The sequence below is a fragment of the Peromyscus eremicus genome, chromosome 8a (genome assembly GCF_949786415.1).
Source record: "Peromyscus eremicus chromosome 8a, PerEre_H2_v1, whole genome shotgun sequence".
Lineage (NCBI taxonomy): Eukaryota > Metazoa > Chordata > Mammalia > Rodentia > Cricetidae > Peromyscus > Peromyscus eremicus.
This window is the reverse complement of record NC_081423.1, coordinates 5,530,626-5,549,259: the sequence shown is the minus strand read 5'-3', so window position 1 is coordinate 5,549,259 and position 18,634 is coordinate 5,530,626. Positions and strand designations below refer to the sequence as shown.

Below are 18,634 nucleotides of genomic sequence, written 5' to 3'. Positions count from 1 at the left end.
ACCTGGCCTAAGAACTTGTCGGTGGGGCCTGTCTTGATTGTTAATTTATGTATCAGGACCTAGCCTACAATGGGCAGCACCATTCCCTGGGCTGGTGGTCCTAGACTGTGTAAGAAAGTCAGCTGAGTATAAGCCAGAGAGGAAAACAGTAAGCAGCATTTATCTATGACTTCTGCTTCAAATTCCTGTCATAACTTTCTTCAGTGATATACTATGACCTGGAAGTATGAGCCAAATAAACCCTTTATTCCCCTAAGTTGCTTTTGGTTGGAGTGTTTGATCACAGCAACAGAACGAAACTAGAACAGTGGTCTTGATACTTGTACCAAGTCTTGAATACATTTGACACCCCTGACCTTCTACACTGAAAACAACCAAGGTGGTAATTTTATGTTAACTTTGTCACAATAAAAAAAAAAGGATAATTCTCCCTTTAAAATAATTCTTCACTTTACTGTGTATAAAGGAGGACAATGAGATCCGTCTGTTTGCCTATGGTGTTGGGTTGGGAAGAAGTCAAATAGGAAACTGGAGAGCGGGGTATGAGGGCTGAAGCGGTGAGCTTCTCAGGAAATGTGTATGACTGCAGTGTTCCACATTTCCATGAATGGAAATGTCATAAAGAAACTCATGACTTTGCAGGGATAATATATGCTAATAAAAATCGTAAATAAAAGAAGGGAAGAGAGAGAGGTTAGACTTTTATATTAATGTACAAATAAGTGCACATGAAAATCAACTAAAATAAAAAACACCAATTATCCTACTGTGTCTTAAACTAGTAGCTCTCTAGAGTCCTAGGGACCTGAAATCTGGTGTAGAAGCTTTCCAGTTTACCCCTTGCCAACCCTGGGTGAATGAGACAGCATTTGTAAGTCTAGATGTCTCTGCCCCATTCAGCTTCTGTCCTCTCTTCTAGAGGAGATGTTCTCAAAACCTGATTAGCATAAATCTCCTGAAGAGCTTGTTCCCAGACCCTTCCCATGGGGACTCTGCTTCATCTGGCTTGCTGGGGCTCTTTCTGTTATTATCCCTGCTGACTTCAATTTAGGCTACTCTGATAGCTGGTTCTGATCATCAGCATAACTGGATTGAGATGTACCTAGGTTCATACGGGCGTGTCTATGAGCAGGTTTCCACACATGACTAGATCATCAGCACTCAGCCCTCATTAAGGATTTGAACAGGCTATTGGGAAACGGTGAAACTACAGAAGGCAGGCTTTCTTGGAGGAAGTATGTCATCCTGTCCTGTTTCAACTCTACTCTGTCCTGTCTTCCAGGATGTGGGCAGCTCTTCCACACCCTACTTGCATGAGAGTGCAAGCTCTTAAATTCTAGTCCAAACAATTATTGAGTCCCCAGATTGTTTCTGTAGGCATCTGGTCATACTTGGTCTATAAACCTGGGGTTACTAACAGCTCTTCCTCCATAGCCCATCTCTGAGATCATTCTGATCTCAGCATTTACACATCAAATCTATTTTTTCCTGTGACTTTACTTGATAACATCTTGAGTTTCGTTTATTACAAATCCAAATATACGGAGAAACATACTTTTAAAGACTTTCTCCCTCTCTGCTTTTCTTCTAGCCTTGATTCATTCTAAAGATAAGCATTGGTTTGTCTACTGTTTATAAACCTGTCTCAATCCAATGTGTTTATGAGACTCCTTTAAAGTAGCTGTTCTGAAATCCTCTCATCCCTCAGAACCACTAGCACCTGGTAGAGGATGCTCATCAAAATGAAGATTCTCCATAGATACACAGAAAGCCACACAAGACCCAGGAATCTGCATTTTAACAAGTTAGCATGTGATTCATGTTGTTTTGGTTCATCAACAAGGCTTGGAAACACTAGAATTAGAATTCTTTTCCTTAATCTTTCCTGATTTTTTTCCTGATTTTTATGTGATCTGTCTGAATTCTGACTACAAATGTGGTTGATGCAGATAAAAGAATCTCAGGGCTATTTCAGAGATCAAAGTATCAGCACCTTTGCTTTTGAGATGGAGAAAGTGAGACTAAGAGATGGCATGGCTTGTTCAAAGCCATGGCTGGATGAAGAGCCACAACTCAAACAGGGCACTGAACCTAAGCTGACGCTACTAGGTGTGCAAAGCCGTCTCAGGAAACAACAGCCAGTACTTCCTGGCCGTGCTTATAGAACTTGTTTCCTATTCTGAAGATGCTGCTGAGACCCGTATAGCCAGGGACAGGAGCCAATAGTTGAGCTCCACACTCAGGGTGTTCTAAGTAGTGTCTGTTGGACTACAGGGTGCTCAGGGTGGTACAAAGGAGATGCCATAAATCTCAGCAATTCAAGGATAGATTGGGTACCTATCTTCCAGAGAGATGAAGCTTTCCTGAGATGTTGTACATGGTAAGGCAGGACAGTGACTCATCACCATCATCATCATCATCATCATCATCATCATCATCAGACACTAATATATTTAATAATAACAAAATTTAAGAACCAAGATGTGAAAGGAAGGAAAAGGGCCTCTATCTGTGGCAGAGCTGATGTTAAAAAGACAGAAGTGGGGGTGTGTGGATATAGACACAAAAGATGCACATGGGGTTTCTGGACAGTTCTGGTACAGCAGGGCATTATCTGAGGGTTTGGAGTCAGCTCTCATAAAATAACCCAAGAAAAATCCTAAATAATTGAAAGTGCAATATCTTCAACAGGATCAAAAACTAAACTGATTAAAAAAACTTTCTTTTCAAAAAAGGAATTACTGATGATTCTTAGTTATATAGAAAAAGATGTTCAAAATCATTGATAATGAAAATGTCCAAATTAAAATATATGTTGATGCAAACTTTACTTAGTAGGAACTGTTTAGAAGGTCAACTGGGAAATGTGTTTGTAACAACCTTGGAGAAACAGACTCTCTTTTATGGGGCAAATATACATTTCCTTTGAAAGGAAATTTGTCAACATCTGCCAAAATTACAATTATATGTAGTCTTTGACCAACTATTTCAATAAATTAATGTTATATTACATGAAACGTGTGGGGGTAGTCCCCATTGCACTATCATTTGCAATAGCAAAATATTGGAGACAACCTAAGTTTCTATCAATCGGGCATTGGATAAATACAGCATGGTTCATTTACAAATGAAAGCCTATGCAGGACACAGAACAATCTGAATCTACCAAGGGATAGTAATGGAGCAAATGTACTGGGGTACTTTGGAGGGAGGGTATAAGGCAAATGAAGAGCAGCATGGAAGGAGAATCTAAGTGTTCACTTTTTTTCATGTATTTTCTTTGTTTGGGGTGATACTGGGGATTAAACCTAGATCCTTTATGCTCTACCATTGAACTATATCCCAGCCCTCTTTTTATGTTTCATTTGGAGACAGGGTATCACTAAGTTGCCAAGGGTGGTCTTGAACTCATTTTGTAAGATGGACAGACATGAATTTATGTTCTTGCATACAGATTCTTGCATAGCTGCGATGATAGGACTGCAAAATCAGGCCCGGGTACTATGGTTTTTTTTGTTGTTGTTGTGGTGGTGGTGATCATGCTTAATTTTTGGACAATACAGATGTCTTGTCTATTCAAACCTTATTCAGATAGTTAACCATGGTGTCTTTTAAGAACACATGTTGTTTTCTGGCAGCATTAACCCCACTCAGCCCAAATCTCCAGGATGCAGCCCTAATGTGTTCTCATCTCTAACGACCTACCACCTGTCACCTGAAGAATAACTCGTATCCCTTTAGCTCTTGCTTCTACTCTGAAGAACCAGCCCAAAGCAGCCCTTACATGGGGAGTTTCCACAGCAAAGCACCATCTGCCCGAGCTTTCCAAGATGGATGTCATAATTATTATATGGTTTTCAGGAAACAATTTGTACAATTTATTGCCTTGGCTGGTTTCTGCTTCTGCAATTCCTTTTTTGTATCACATACTTTTAAAAAATGAAAGAAACTAACCCATTTTGAGCCCTGGGTGACAAATGGATGACCAGGAGCCAGACAGCTCTCAACATGTCCTCCACACTGTGTTCATGGTCTGTCTGAAGCAACGATGCAGGTATTTGGGGAAAGAACCCATAGACCCACACCATGCCTAAGCTTGAAAGTCATAAAAAAAGAAAACAATTTTATGGTATCTGCTAAAGTTGAATATATACACACTCCATGCCCCAGCAATTCCATTATCAAAGGTATACTGGGAGGAGCATGTGCAAAAGAAGGCGCATACGAGGGTCTCTTTAGAACAGTATCCAAATACTCCAAACAGTGCAGTCCTCACACATTCACCAAGACTGAGAGGCATAAACTTGTGAAGTGTGCCAACCATGAAAATCTACACAGCAATAAGAAACGAGACCTAGGATTCAGTGCAACAGTCTCACAATAAGAGTGCTGTGGTAAAGAAGACAGAATAATAAAACAAACAAGATGATATTATTTATAGGTTGTAAGAGTAGGAATGAACCTTCAGCTTTGGAGGTGACAGGCTTGGTGGAAGACACTACTAAGGATGACCACTGCTGGGGACCACTAACCAATGTGAGTGAGTAGAGAGCCATCAATTTATTTAATATCAGACTTCTGTGTTTTTGTTGTGCATTTAAAAACTTTAAAAACATCATTTCAAGCTGGAATAAGCCATGTGTGAGTTTGGGGTGAGTCATGGATTAACCTCTGAAGAAATGTTCTTCTTGTCTGTGCTAACATACCAATCAAAGTCCAAACACAGGGCTGGTGGGGGGGGGGGAATGCCCTCAGACGAAATTCCTGAAGAACTGTGCATCGATCTGGGTTTAGACTGACAGTGTAGACGGGCTTCTTAGTCCCCCGAAAGGTAAGAAGAAGAGAAAGCAGCTGCTGAGGTGTGGGGAGATTGCTGCTGTAGTCATGTGTCAGGTTCAGAAACCCCAGACGGCTGAAATCCCCATCAAAGCTAATTTTCTAGATAATCAAAACTTCTCTCATTATACAACTCCTTCATTTAAAATGAAATCATTTTAATGGAATCCTTCTAAATTGTATTTCACACATCCCTGACTTTCTGAAGATCCACAAATGGAGTTTAACCTTTGCAACAAATGACAGCAATAACAATAAACACCATCTTATGCCAGGTGCTACCCAAACTGCTCTCTCTAACACTTCCGTCCATCTTATTTGCCACATAATTCTAGTGAATTAGGTCCTATGATTATTCCCACTTTAAGTATGAGGCTCAAGATGCTTAAATAAAGGTCATAAACACAAAAAATCACAGAGCCAATAGTGGGGAGAGGCAGTGACTGTCTCTGACTGTGGTATTTTTACTTCTCTTATGTATGGGGGCTTGGGGAGGGGTGCATTCATGTGTGTCACATACATGTGGCAGCCATAGGTCAGTGTCAGATTCTTCCTCAAGTGTTCTCCAGCTTATTTGTTGAGACTGGGTCTCTCACTGGCCTGGAGCCCACTGACTGGATGAGTCTGGCTAGCCAGAGATCCTCCTGTCTCCACCATCACCACTCACTCCTGCACTGGGATTTCAAGTAAATACTACCACACCTGTCCTTTTTTTTACACATAGGTTCTTGTGGATCAAATCCAGGCATTCATGTTTGTGTGGTAAATACTCTAACCTGCTGAACTGCCTCCCCAGACCACACTACCTTTTCTGTGTGTCTGTGTATGCACTTGTGTGTGCAGATGCCCTTGCCTGTGAGTGCATGTGTGAACTCCAGAGGAATCTTCTGTTGCGCTGTACGTGATTCATTGAAAAGGGGTCTCTTACTGAACCTAGAGCCTGCTGCTTTGTCATGATTGGCTGGCCTAAAGCCCAGGGAATCCACCTGTCTCCACTCCCAGGCTGTACATTGTCACTTTGTCATATGGGGGTTGTGATGGCTATTCTTGGTTGTCAACTTGACTACATCTGGAAGCGATTGGGCACACCTGTGAGAGATTTTTCTCTCTTCCTCCCTCCCTCCCTCCCTCCCTGCCTCCCTCCCTCCCTCCCTCCCTCTCTCTCTTCTCTCTCTCTCTCTCTCTCTCTCTCTCTCTCTCTCTCTCTCTCTCTCTCTTTCTTTCTTTCTTTCTTTCTTTTTCCAAGACAGGGTTTTAGAGTTTCTCTGTGTAGCTTTGGAGCCTGTCCTGGATTCTTGAACTCACAGAGATCTGTCTACCTCTGCCTCCCGAGTGCCGAGATTAAATGTGTGTCACCACCTCCCTGGCTGAGGGTTCTTTCCTCAATGAAATAATTTGAAGTAGGAAGACCCACTTTTAATCTAGCTCTTTTGAGCTGGGAAGATCCACATTTAATCTGGGCCACACCTTCTGCTGGCAGCCTAAATAAAGATATGAAGAAGGAAGCTTGCTCTGCCTGCTTGCCTTCTCTGGCAAGTCTAGTCACTGGCATTAGAGCCTATTGCTTTGGGGTTCTGGTGTATACTGAAGATCAGATGAGACATTCAGCCTTGTGAACTGAGAAACTACTAGATTCTTGGACTTCCCATTGGTAAATAGACATTGCTGAACTAGCTGGACCACAGCATATAAGCCATTCTAATAAATTCCTTTTATACTACATATACATATATACATATATAGTCATTACATTATATATAGTATATTATATATATCATATACATAGCCATTATATCAGTTCTGTTTCTCTAGGAAACCCTGAGAATACAGATGTTGATACCAGAAGTAGTTCTAGAGTAACAGAAGTGTAAGGATGAATTTTCTAAGTATCTAGCATAGGCTTTCCAATTTGCCAACATCTCCAGTTACTGAAGCCTCTCCTAGAAGCTCAGAGAGTTCTGAAAGCCCATGTATGAACCATTTTAAAACTTAAGGAGACAAATGCCTTTGATTACCCTTATTCACTGGCTGTAAGAGGCAAATGATTTGGTGACTCTGCAGAAAATGAAAAACTTTTGACAGTTTGTGAAAAAAATAAGGAAAATGATGCTGCTTGTTGGTTGCTCCTAGCATCTCTGGATAAATTGACAAAGAATAGGAATGAACTTGAGGATAAAATTAACCAACTCCTAGCATCTCAATACAGTGAAGAACAACAATGAACTTGGTGATAAAATTGACCTGCTCCAGTCATAAACAGTCTAAAAGTTCCTAAGTGTGCCCTGGAAGAGAATCTTCTCTCCAGCAGCCACAGAGATCAAGTTGTGGAAAATCAAACCAAAGCCCTCATTATAAGGTTGGCTGAATTACAGCAAAAATTCAAGTCCCAGCTCTGTAGGGTGTTGGCAGGTAGAATTAGGGCAGTAATTGGGACCCTGTAACTTGGGATGGGGATGTGTGGGAGGACCCCATGGAAGCTAAGCACTTTGAACCCTCCGATTCTCAAGGGCTTATCTCACCTGAGGAGGCAGGCTCTCCACCCTCAGCAGAAGAAGTACTAACAATCCCACCCCTTGAACTATTGCCCTTACTGCCTTTGACTGACGAAATCAATCCTTCATTGTCTGCTAAAGCAGAAGTGACTTTCTCTGAAGGAAATGCCAGGAAAGACAAGACCGATGTCCCTCAGAACCACCAATAGTTTCCTCCAGACCTATAACCAGACCGAAGGAAAAAGCAGGCACCTAGGGGAGGTAGCAAGTGCAGTCCATGGGGAGGTATGCTACACTACTCAAGAGCTTAATGAGTTTGCTAATTCATTCAAGCAGAAACCTGGTGAATATGTGTGGGAATGGATTTCAAGGGTGTGGGATAATGGTGGAAGGAACATAAAATTGGATCAGGTTGAGTTTATTGACATGGGTCCACTGAGTGGAGATTCTGAGTTTAATATGGAAGTTTGAACAGTTAAGAAAGGTGTCAACAGTTTGTTTGAATGGTTTGTTGAAGCATTTGTCAGAAGATGGCCTACTGAAAAGGAGTTGGAGATGCCTGATGTCCCTTGGCTTAGTGTTGATGGAGGGATTTTTTAAGACTCAGGGAAATTGTAATGCTAGAGTGGGTATGCTGTGTTAAACCTAATCCTCCACAAGGGGAAGGCCCAGCCCTTCACTACTTCTATAAGATGAAAATGGTGAGGGGGCACCAGCACATTTCAAGAGCCTCTTGTCGCCCCTGTCCTTGTGCCAGACCTTAAGGCTGGAGAGGTTACTGCTCAGTTGGATGAATTAAATGCAATGGATTTAGTTGGGTCCTGAGGTAGAAGGGCTAGGTGACAGCACTGAGTCACCAAAGGCAAGGTGACCCTGGTTATCATAACGGCATCATAGGCAAAGCAATGTTCATAATGGTCTGACCTGTAATGGTGAGCACAGACAAAGTGATTGTATGGTGGCATGACTTGTATGGACCTTTGGTACTGGCTAATCCAGTGGTTCTCAACCTTCCTCATGCTGTGACTCCTTAATACAGTTCCTCATGTTGTGGTGACCCCCCAACCACGAAATTATTTTTGTTGCTACTTCATAACTGTAATTTTGTTACTACTATGAATCATAATGCAAATATCTGATATGCATATGGTCTTAGGTGACCTCTGTGAAAGGGTCATTTGACCCCCAAAGGGGTTGCGACCCACAGGTTGAGAACTACTGGGCTAATCAATCATACTGTTTCTAGGCATGAAATAGATAAGAAGACTACTAAATTTTTGTTTGATCTGCAGAAGTGGAAAAATTCTCAAACAAATGAAAGAAAGGCTATATTGGATTATGGCAAAAGGGAATCTCAGTCCATGAATCAATTTCAAGACTTGAGCCAGTTTGCAAACCCAGAACCTCTTGAATGCAGGAGTAGCCAGGTTCTCTTGAGAAAGGAACTTGATAAAATACCTAAAATTTTACTGTTAGCTGCTGTGGATTGTTCTGTATGGCAAATGTGTTGCTAATTAGTCAATAAATAAAACACTGATTGGCCGTTGGCTAGGCAGGAAGTGTAGGCGGGACAAGGAGGAGAATAAAGCTGGGAAGTGGAAGGCTGAGTCAGAGAGACACTGCCAGCCACCACGATGAGAAGCAGCTTGTGAAGATGCTGGTAAGCCACGAGCCATGTGGCAAGGTATAGATTAAAGGAAATGGATTAATTTAAGCTGTAAGAACAGTTAGCAAGAAGCCTGCCACAGCCATACAGTTTGTAACCAATATAAGTCTCTGTGTTTACTTGGTCGGGTCTGAGTGGCTGTGGGACTAGCAGGTGAGAGAGATTTGCCCTGACTGTGGGCCAGGCAGGAAAACTCTAGCTACAGTTAGCCTTTCTCCAGTCCTTCCCTAGAAGGACCTTGGCCTTTTACAAGGGTAACTGTACACTGGGGGAAAGGAAACAACAGACTTCCTGGGGTCTGTTAGACACGGGATCTGAACTGGCGCTGATTCTGAGGGATCCCAAGAAACATTGTGGCCCTCCAATTAAAGTAGGGGCTTATGGAGTTCAGACGATGAATGGAGTTTGGGAAGAAGTCCAACTCACAGTAGGTCCAGTGGGTTCTCCAAATCACCCTGTGGTTATTTCCCCAGGCCCAAAATGTATAATTGTGATAGATATACTTAGAAGTTGGCAGAATTCTGACATTGGCCCGCTGATCTATGGAGTGAGGGCTATTATGTTTGGAGTGGAACCTGGAACATGAGAAGGTTCTTCAACAGGTCCAGGCTGCTGTGCAGGCTGCTGTACTACTTGGACCATATGATCCAGCAGCCCCTATGGTACTTGTGGTGTCAATGGCAGATAGGGATGCTGTTTGCAGGCCCCTATAGGTAAATCACAGGAGAGACCTTTGGGATTTCAGAGTAAGGCTCTACCATCATCTCAGACAACTATTCTCCCTTTGAAAGACAGCTCTTGGTCTGGTATTGGGCCTTAAAGGAAACTGAATGCTTGACCATGGGCCACCAAGTTACCATGTGACCCAAGCTGCCTACATGAGCTGGGTGTTATCTGACTCACCTAGTTATAAAATAGGACATGCACAGCAGCAATCTGTTATCAAATGGAAGTGGTATATACGAGATCGGGCCCAAGCAGGTCCTGAAGGCACGAGCAAGCGACATGAAGAAGTTGCCTAAATGCCTATTGTTTCTACTACTGTGACAATGCCGTTTGCTGCCAAGCACGCACCTGTATCCTCATGGGGTGTTCCCTGTGATTGGTTGACTAAGGAAAAGAAGACTAGGGCCTGGTTTACTGATGGTTCTGCACGTTATGAAGGCACTACCCAGAAATGCAGCATTATACAATCCCTTTCTGGGACAACCCCGAAAGACTCTGGTAAAGAGAAATCTTCACAGCAGGCAGAACTTCAGGTACTACACATGGTCAGTTTGTTTGGAAGGAGAAATGGCAGATGTGTGATTGTTCACTTGTTTTAAGCTGTGTTACTTTTGTTTATGTTGCATTTGTTTAACTCTGTGAAGCTGTGTTACTTTGCCTGTCTAAAACACCTGATGGTCTAATAAAGAACTGAACGGCCAATGGTGAGGCAGGAGAAAGGATAGGTGGGGCTGCCAGGCAGAGAGAATAAATAGAAGGAGAAATCTGAGCCAGGCGGTGGTGGCGCACGCCTTTAATCCCTGCACTCGGGAGACAGAGGCAGGCGGATCTCTGTGAGTTCGAGGCCAGCCTGGTCTACCAAGTGAGTCCCAGGAAAGGCACAAAGCTACACAGAGAAACCCTGTCTCGAAAAACCAAAAAAAAAAAAGAAGGAGAAATCTGGAAAGAGAGGAAAAGAGATGGAGGAGTGAAGAAAAAGAAGGAGCCAGAAAAGGAAGAGGACTCCAGGGGCTAGCCATCCAGCTACAAGCAAGCCACAGAGTAAGAGTAGGATTTACAGAAGTAAGAGAACGGGAAAAGCTCATAGGCAAAAGGCAGACAGGATAAGTTAAGTAGAGCTGGCAAACAAGCCAAACTAAGGCTGGACATTTATAAGTAAGAATAAGCCTCCATGTGTGATTTACTTGGAAGCTGGGTGGCAGGCCCCCCAAAAGAGAAAAAACAACCAACAGCATTCACTGATACATGGGCTTTAGCCAATGGATTGGTCAGGGACTTAGAAAGAGAATGATTGTAAAATTGGTGAGAAAGACATCTGGAGAAGAAGAATGTGGATAGATCTCTGCAGTGGGCAAAGGATGTGAAGATAACTGTGTCTCATGTAAATGTTCATCAAAAAGTGACCAGCAGAGGAAGAGTTCAGTAATCAAGTGGATAGGATGACCCATTCTGTGAACAGGCACCCTCTTTTCCCAGGCATGCCTGTCATTGCCCATTGGGCCCACAAACAAAGTGGCCATGGTGGCAGAGGTGGGGTTATACATGAGCTCCTCAATACAGACTTCTACTCACCAAGACTGCTCTGACTACAACTGCTGCTGAGTGCTAGATCTGCCAACAACAGAGACCAATACTGAGCCTCAGGTATGGCACCATCCCCCTGGGTGACCAGCCAGCAATCTGGTGGCAGGTTAACTATATTAGACCACTTCCTCTATGGAAAGGACAACGCTTTGTCCTTACTGGAGTAGAAACTTATTTTGGTTATGGATTTACCTTATCAGAATGTAATGTTTCTGACAAAACTACTATCTTTGGACTTATAGAATGCCTTATCCACCATCATAGAACTCCACACAGTGTTGCTTCTGACCAAGGAACTCACATTACAGCCAGAGAAGTGTGACAGTGGGTCCATGATCATGGAATGTACTGGTCCTACCATATTCCCTATATCCTGAAGCATCTGGCCTGATAGAAAGATTAAATGGCCCTTTGAATACAGAGTGAAAGAGCCAATTAGGTAGCAGCAGCCTGGAGGGCTGGAGCAGTGTTTTCCAAAAAGCAGTATATGTCTTGAATCAGCATCCAATATATGGTACAGTTTCTCCCATAGCCAGGATCCATGGGTCCAGGAAGCATGGGGTGGGAAAGCATATAGTTCTATTCACTCTCACTCCTAGTGACCCACTGGTAATACTGCTTCCTGTTTCTAAAACCTTAAGTTCTGTTGGCCTAGAAGTTCTGGTTTCAGAGCAGGGAGCACTTCTGCCAGCAGACAGAACAAACATTCCATTGAACTGAAAGCTCAGATTTCCCCTGGCCACTTTGGGCTTCTAATGCCCTTAAACCAATGGCTAAAAAAGGAATAAGTGTTAGGAGGGGTGATTGGTCTAGGTTACCATGGGGAAATTGGATTGCCTCTCCACAGTGGAGGTAAGAAGGATTATGTCTGGAGTGCAGGAGATCCTTTAGGGCATCTCTTGGTGCTACCATGACCTGTGATAAAGTCAACAGGAAACTACAACAGCCTAATCCAGGCAGGATGCCAAAGGGCACAGACCCATGAAGAATGAAGGTATAGGTCACTCCTCCAGGAAAAGAGCCAAGACCTGCTGTGGTGCTTGTTGAGGGTGGAGGAAATGCAGAATGGGTAGTAGAGGAAAGCGTTATAATGTGACCAGTTGCAGAAATGACGATTATAATTGACATGAATATTTCTGTCATATTTTGTTAAGAATGTGTTTTTACAGATATTTGTTTTCTTTCCTCAATTAATTTATCATGTAATATAACATCAAGTAAGAGAGTATTAGGGATTATTATATTTGAGTTTCAGACACTAAAAGAATGTCCCTTAAGGGACATTGCCACCTATTCTAAAATTTATAATGTGTTTACAGTTGTACAAGTGATAGTTATATTATGTTAGGTGTAATTATGACATAGTTATTTTCATTTGTAAATGAAAGCATAATATAAGGAGATATGATTGTGTATCAGGTTGACAAGGTGGGGATTTGTGATGGCTGTTCTCAGTTGTCAACTTGACTACATTTGGAAATAACTAAAACCTAAATGGCTGGATATACCTTCGAGGTTTTTATTTCTCAATTAAATCATTTTAAGTGGGAGGACCCACTTTGAATCCAGATCTTTTGAGGTGGAAAGATGCATCTTTAATCTGGGCCACACTTTGTGCTGATATATATATATCACGTATGGATGGAGGCTTGCTCTCTTTGCTTGCTTGTTCTTGCTGGCAGTCATATACTGAAGATCAGCTGAGAAATCCAACCTCATGAACTGAACAACTACTGTATTCTTGAACATTCCATTGGTAGACAGACATTGTTGGACTAGTTGAACAACAGCCTGTAAGCCATTCTAATAAATCCCCTTTATATATATACATACCCACATATGTGTATATATACATACATACATTACACATACACACACAAACATATACATATTCATTCCATCAGTTATGTTCCTCTAGAGACCCCTGACTAATACAGGTCTATTCCACCATGTCAATGGGTAGACCAGAACACTGGTTGTGTCTTTAGAAAGGATTTGAGTTCTTATCTCTTTCCTTTCTCCTTCACCATTTTGTTCAGTGTGTCTAGAATGAAATTTAGGACTTCTGCACTCCAGACACAGACTTTGCTCTGAGCCTCATCGCCAGCCACCTTCATCAATATTGTACTGTCAAGCTGTTACCAGTATCCTACCCTCCCCCAAATAATCTAATAGAAGTCTAGTTTTACTTCTTTAAGCTCTCGACCTTTTTAGGTCTTTCTACATGGCTAAAATATCCCATGGAGTTGGACGAACTTCTTTTATCAGCTTACAGAACCCCTGGGCTTTTCAAGTTTCCACACTTTGTGGGTTGCCTCGTCTTAACAGGCAGCCCATGATGCTCATCAGATTAACACAAACACTCCTCTACTGGCGGCCATCTAGCCTGCAGTAGCTCTCCAGAAAACAGGCAGTCTCACAGATAAGCATTGTGACATGCAGAGTCTGCTGCTGTCACCTTTAAGCATTGATGCCTGCAGAGAAGAAGAAAGCATTGTCCTTACCCTGTTTTCAAGCTGACCAAGGCGTCCTCCACTCCCCTCTGGTTGAATTTGGTCATGTACTGATGCATATAGGGGTAGTTGTTACGGATATTCCTCTCTGTGCTCCCATTGGGTACTGTCCCAAATCGGAAAGGCGGGGAATAGTCATGAGGTCTCTGAAACTGGAGGGGGAGTTGGGGGAGGGGAAGATGAAAGGAAGAGCGAGAAGAAACCAGAGAGTGAGCATTCATGCAGTGACAGAGGTTGAGCATGTAGAAGTACAGAGCAGTAAGAAGGTCCTTTTCAGCTTTCTTTGTGCTTAATCCTATCTCCTGTGGGCCTGCGATCCCCAGGAAGGTGAAGACAGCATCTAGCTTGTGTTTTCTGAACTGTTCCCCAGAACCAAACATGGACCTTGGTCTGTTGCTCAATGAATTTCTGCTGAGGTTAGCTCTCCTGTTCCATTAAGGAGACTAGCATCATGCTAGACACACAGTTGGCACCAAGATATGCTGAAGGAGTTAAGGGTCTGCTTTATTCAAATTCACTTACCTGTTTTATGATGAAGATTTTCCTTTCTGTGATTCCTGCCAGTCATATCTTGCTCTCATCTCCAGAAAATGGCTGTATGCTATCACTCATTCATCCTCCATTCTCTCAGTCATCTGTACAGGCAGCATTTGTGGAATCCTAACAGTTGCCAGCTGCTGTGACAGGCTCATGACAGACCCAGGGAAAGCCTATGAGCTGAAGCCTCCACTGACTCTACTTCCTGGGATCCTCAGGCTTGCATGAAGTTTCCTATGCTCCATGATTGTTTCTTGACTGACTGGCTGGTACTACCTGCCCACAGCTTGTGTGTGTGTATGTGTGTGTTCATGTGTGGGGGGGGGGATGCTCATGATGTGTGTTCCTGTATGTGCAGGGTAGAAGCCAACCTTAGATATTCCTCAAGAGAAATCTATCCTGTGTTTTGAGACAGGGGCTTTCACTGAATCTGGAACTCTCCAAATAGTCTAGTCTGGATGGAGTTCTCGGAGATGAACCCGAGTCCTCATGCCTACAAGGCACTTGGCTGACTGAGCCGTCACTCCAGCCCCACGTTCACAGATTTAAAACATTTTATTAATATAACATTAATTGTATGCAACTATAGGTTTTGTTAGAGCTTTTTATGTACATATATAATGTACTTAGATCATGTTTCAGGATATTCAACCCAATTAGAAGTCAACTGATGTAGCCTGAATCCTAGAAATGCAATTGATCCTAGAGGCAGCAGAGGCAGGGCCCATGCAGTAGGGACCACATCAGCAATTCTCTCATAGGGTCACTGTGAAGACTGAATAGCATAACATTTGGCAAATTGCTGCAATGGAGAAAGCACTGGAAACTAATGCTTTAGTATTTTTGTTCATTGTGGCCAAAAACAATACCCAAGCTGCATTTTTATACAGACTGTGAGCTATGAAACTAGAAGGTTATAGTCATAATGACCCATGTTGTCAGTTTACTTTGTAATAGCTGACATTTCCCCAGGACTTACGTGGGGATAGCAGTGTGCCCCAACCTTCTGAAAACACTGGCCATGCACCCTCACAGCCTCTCAGATATGAGACTAATCTTATGGCTCCATTTTGTATATGAAGAAACTGAAGCTTGGATTATATGACCGTGTAAATGCTGGGCATGGTGTGCACACCTGTATTAGAGCACTTAGGCTGAGGCAGGAAGGTTACAAGTTCAAGGCCAACCTGGGCCACACATCAAGACATTGTCTCAAAAATAAATGAAATGTAGACAAGGACCTGGAGATGCTGAAGGGTAAGAGTGCCCAGCAAACCTGTGCCAGTGTGAGGGTCACAGCCCAGGGGATCTCTCCAAGTGGCAGACCCACATGCTTTCCACAAAACTAAGAACTGCCAGAGAAAGTATCCAAGTTTACTCAAGAGGTGCTAGTCCTGCCTCCAGAACTCACACTTCTTTTCACTGTCAACTAAAAGTTCCAGTTGAAAATCATTTTCTCGAAATGAGTCATACTGCTGCAGAATTGGCAGCTGTAACTGGATCTGGGAGAAGGGGCCATGCTGTGTCTAAACTAGAGCCTTCTGCCTGGGTGCACCTTGCATTGTGAGAAAGTGTGTGTGTACATGTGATATGTCATGCATGTGCATATTACATGTGTGTATGTGTGTGGGTACGTGTATGTATAAGGAGATATATGTATGTATGTGTGTGCATGAATGTGCATGCATACATGTGTATGTGTGCACAGGCATGTGTGTATGTACATGTTGAATGTATATGTGTGAATACATGCACATGTGTGTATATAGCTGTGCATGTGTATGTGCATGTATGTGTGTGTGTATGTGTGTGTGTACGTGCAGCATAAGGCTCTGTGCACAGCAACCTTGCTCATCACCAGAAGAGAAAGCACAAGCTCAGACTGCCTTGCAGAGCAGCTGCAGGCTCTGGGGGAACAGGACTCACAGCGCTGCTCATAAATCTAGTTGTTGTAACAGCCATTCCCCATCTCCAGGGACACGAGGAGAGGGTCTGTTTGACTAAAAGCCTTCCGCTTCACTCTGCAAGTGTGCGGGGATGCAGCACTAAAATGCACTTTCCCCTCTGCCTCTGATTTGCGCAGAGACAGACAAATCTGAAGTCTCTGTGATGGTCTCATGTCCTCAGACTTCAATAACAGCCCCCACAGCCAGGCCCAACACCCAGAGACCTCCCTCACTAGATCAAAGGTTGTCAAATTTTCAAATGATGATTCACTGTACACTTTTCACTGCTGCCTGTACACACACGCGCACAACTTAGAGGTGCTCGTGCTTTCTACACATGACACACTGAAGTCACAATGTTGTGGCCTTTTCTCTGGATTGTAAAGTATATTCATATATTTTAAAATTGAAATAAAATGTACAGAACATGTGATTTAAGACATTTAAGTGTGCCTTTCACTGGCGTTAAACATGCTCCCTTTGTACGACCATCACTACCGTCCGTCCACAGAGAAGGTCCTTGTTTGAGGGTTCCAAACCCTTACATCAATTCTGCGGCTCACTGTAGAGTCCTGACCCTCAGTCTGAAAAGTTAGGGTCACAAGTGGCTCATCTTTCTCAACCAGATCTACCCTGTAGATGTCCCATGTTTCCTACTGGAATGATTTCTGGTGAGAGACCTCCTCCCAGCCAGGGTCCCAGGCAAGCAGAATGGAGCAGGTGCGGCTTCAGTGAAGGCAGGGGTAGCCCCTGTGTAGAAGGAGCACAGAGGAATGCCACCACAGGTCCAGATCAGGAAAGCACCTCCCCCCCCGCCCCAACTTAGGAACTTAGGAACTGGGTTGTTTGGGGCAGTCCACGAAGCTCACTAAGCCTGCTTCTCTTATCTATACATTATGCATCGCTTTGGAAATCAGTTATACCATGCTTGAAATGGCATGTAATTCAATTGCTTCATGCAGATCATATTACATGTGCCATAGTGATCACATGTGTGTTGTTCTCGGTAACTGTCATCAATGAGCATAGCTTTAGGCAGTCTCCTTCCAGCGTGGAGAACAGAGAACTGGTTCCTAATTTTCTTTCATCTATATTCAGTGTGAGGACAGGTCTGAAGGTCATTTAAGTGAATAAGCCATGGCATGCTTTTATGATGGAGGAGATAGACACAGAGCTAAGAAATACAATTTCAAAATAAATTCAGCAATTAACCAGTGCATTTCTTCACCCTGTATCCTTATGAAGCCAAAACTATAGACTTGGGGAAGATGTGTCTCACATGTCTCTAAACTGGAAATACCTAGTAGCCAGGGCCTCTAGTCCTAGCATGGTCTTCAGAGGGTGAATCATGTGTGCACAGGTACACACACATGTGAGTGTAGTGCATGCTGAGGACAGAGGGTAACGTCCAGTGTGGTTCTTCAGGACCCATCCACCTTTTCTTTTGAGACAAAATTTCCACTAGCCTGGAACTCTCCAAGCAGGCCAGTGAGAACCAAGGACCAGCCAGATGCCTGCTCCCCAGCACTGGGATAACAAGCTTGTGCCACTACACCTGCCCTTTTTGACACAGGTTTGGAGGATTGACTTCAGGTCCTACTGCACTTCAAGACAAGCCCTTTAATGGCTGAGCTATCTCTGTAGCACATACCACATGTTTCGTGATGGGAGACCAAACAGACTTGGCCTTCAGCAAAGTAAAGATTCCCTGCCTAGACTGTGACACCTACCCCTGCCCAGCAAGGCTCCATGACTCTGAGAAGGGACACACAGCTCCACTACCTGGGAAGCCCCTAAAACCCTGCAGGGGTAGTTGCAGGAGTCCACCTCCATACACTAACTTCCCAGGCTCCAGAACACGGCAGTAATGAAGAGAAAGAAGGAGGAGGAGGAGGAAGGACAGGAAGGAGGAGGCAGTGCAAAGAGGAAGTGGGAAGGAGGAAATACCGCATAAGCAGTAGCCCACACGTGGTAAGGCGCTTATCCCTAATCCTCAGATCCACTTTCCAGAACAGAATTAGCATATTCTTTTGTTCATACATTAAGGCCTGAGGATACTGAGACACGGGAAGCCTTATGCCCATCAGAGGTCAAGGTCGAGCTTGACCCCCACAAGGTACTCTTCCTCTCTCTGTATGTACAGTATTAACAGACTGATTCAGTACAGATTTACATTTTGCAAACTTCCCTAATGTAGCTGCCTTTAATCTTCTAGGAGCATTTAGATTATTTACTCGGAAATTTTGTTTATCGAATTACATCAAACATTTAATTAAAGGTGCTATCAGTTTGCGTTTGGTGCTCTGAGCATGGGAGCTGAGCTGGGTCCCACGG

General features: G+C 43.3%; 1 protein-coding gene across 2 annotated transcripts in view; it reads right to left on the bottom strand.

Moving 5' to 3' along the window:
• The window catches only part of Grin2a (glutamate ionotropic receptor NMDA type subunit 2A), a 422,636-nt gene that overhangs the window by 56,345 nt on the left and 347,657 nt on the right, over window positions 1-18,634 (bottom strand). For both annotated transcript variants that reach the window (XM_059270019.1, XM_059270020.1), the window contains exon 9: window positions 13,809-13,969. In XM_059270019.1, coding sequence (XP_059126002.1) covers window positions 13,809-13,969 — 161 coding nt within the window. The remainder of the gene's footprint in view (window positions 1-13,808; window positions 13,970-18,634) is intronic.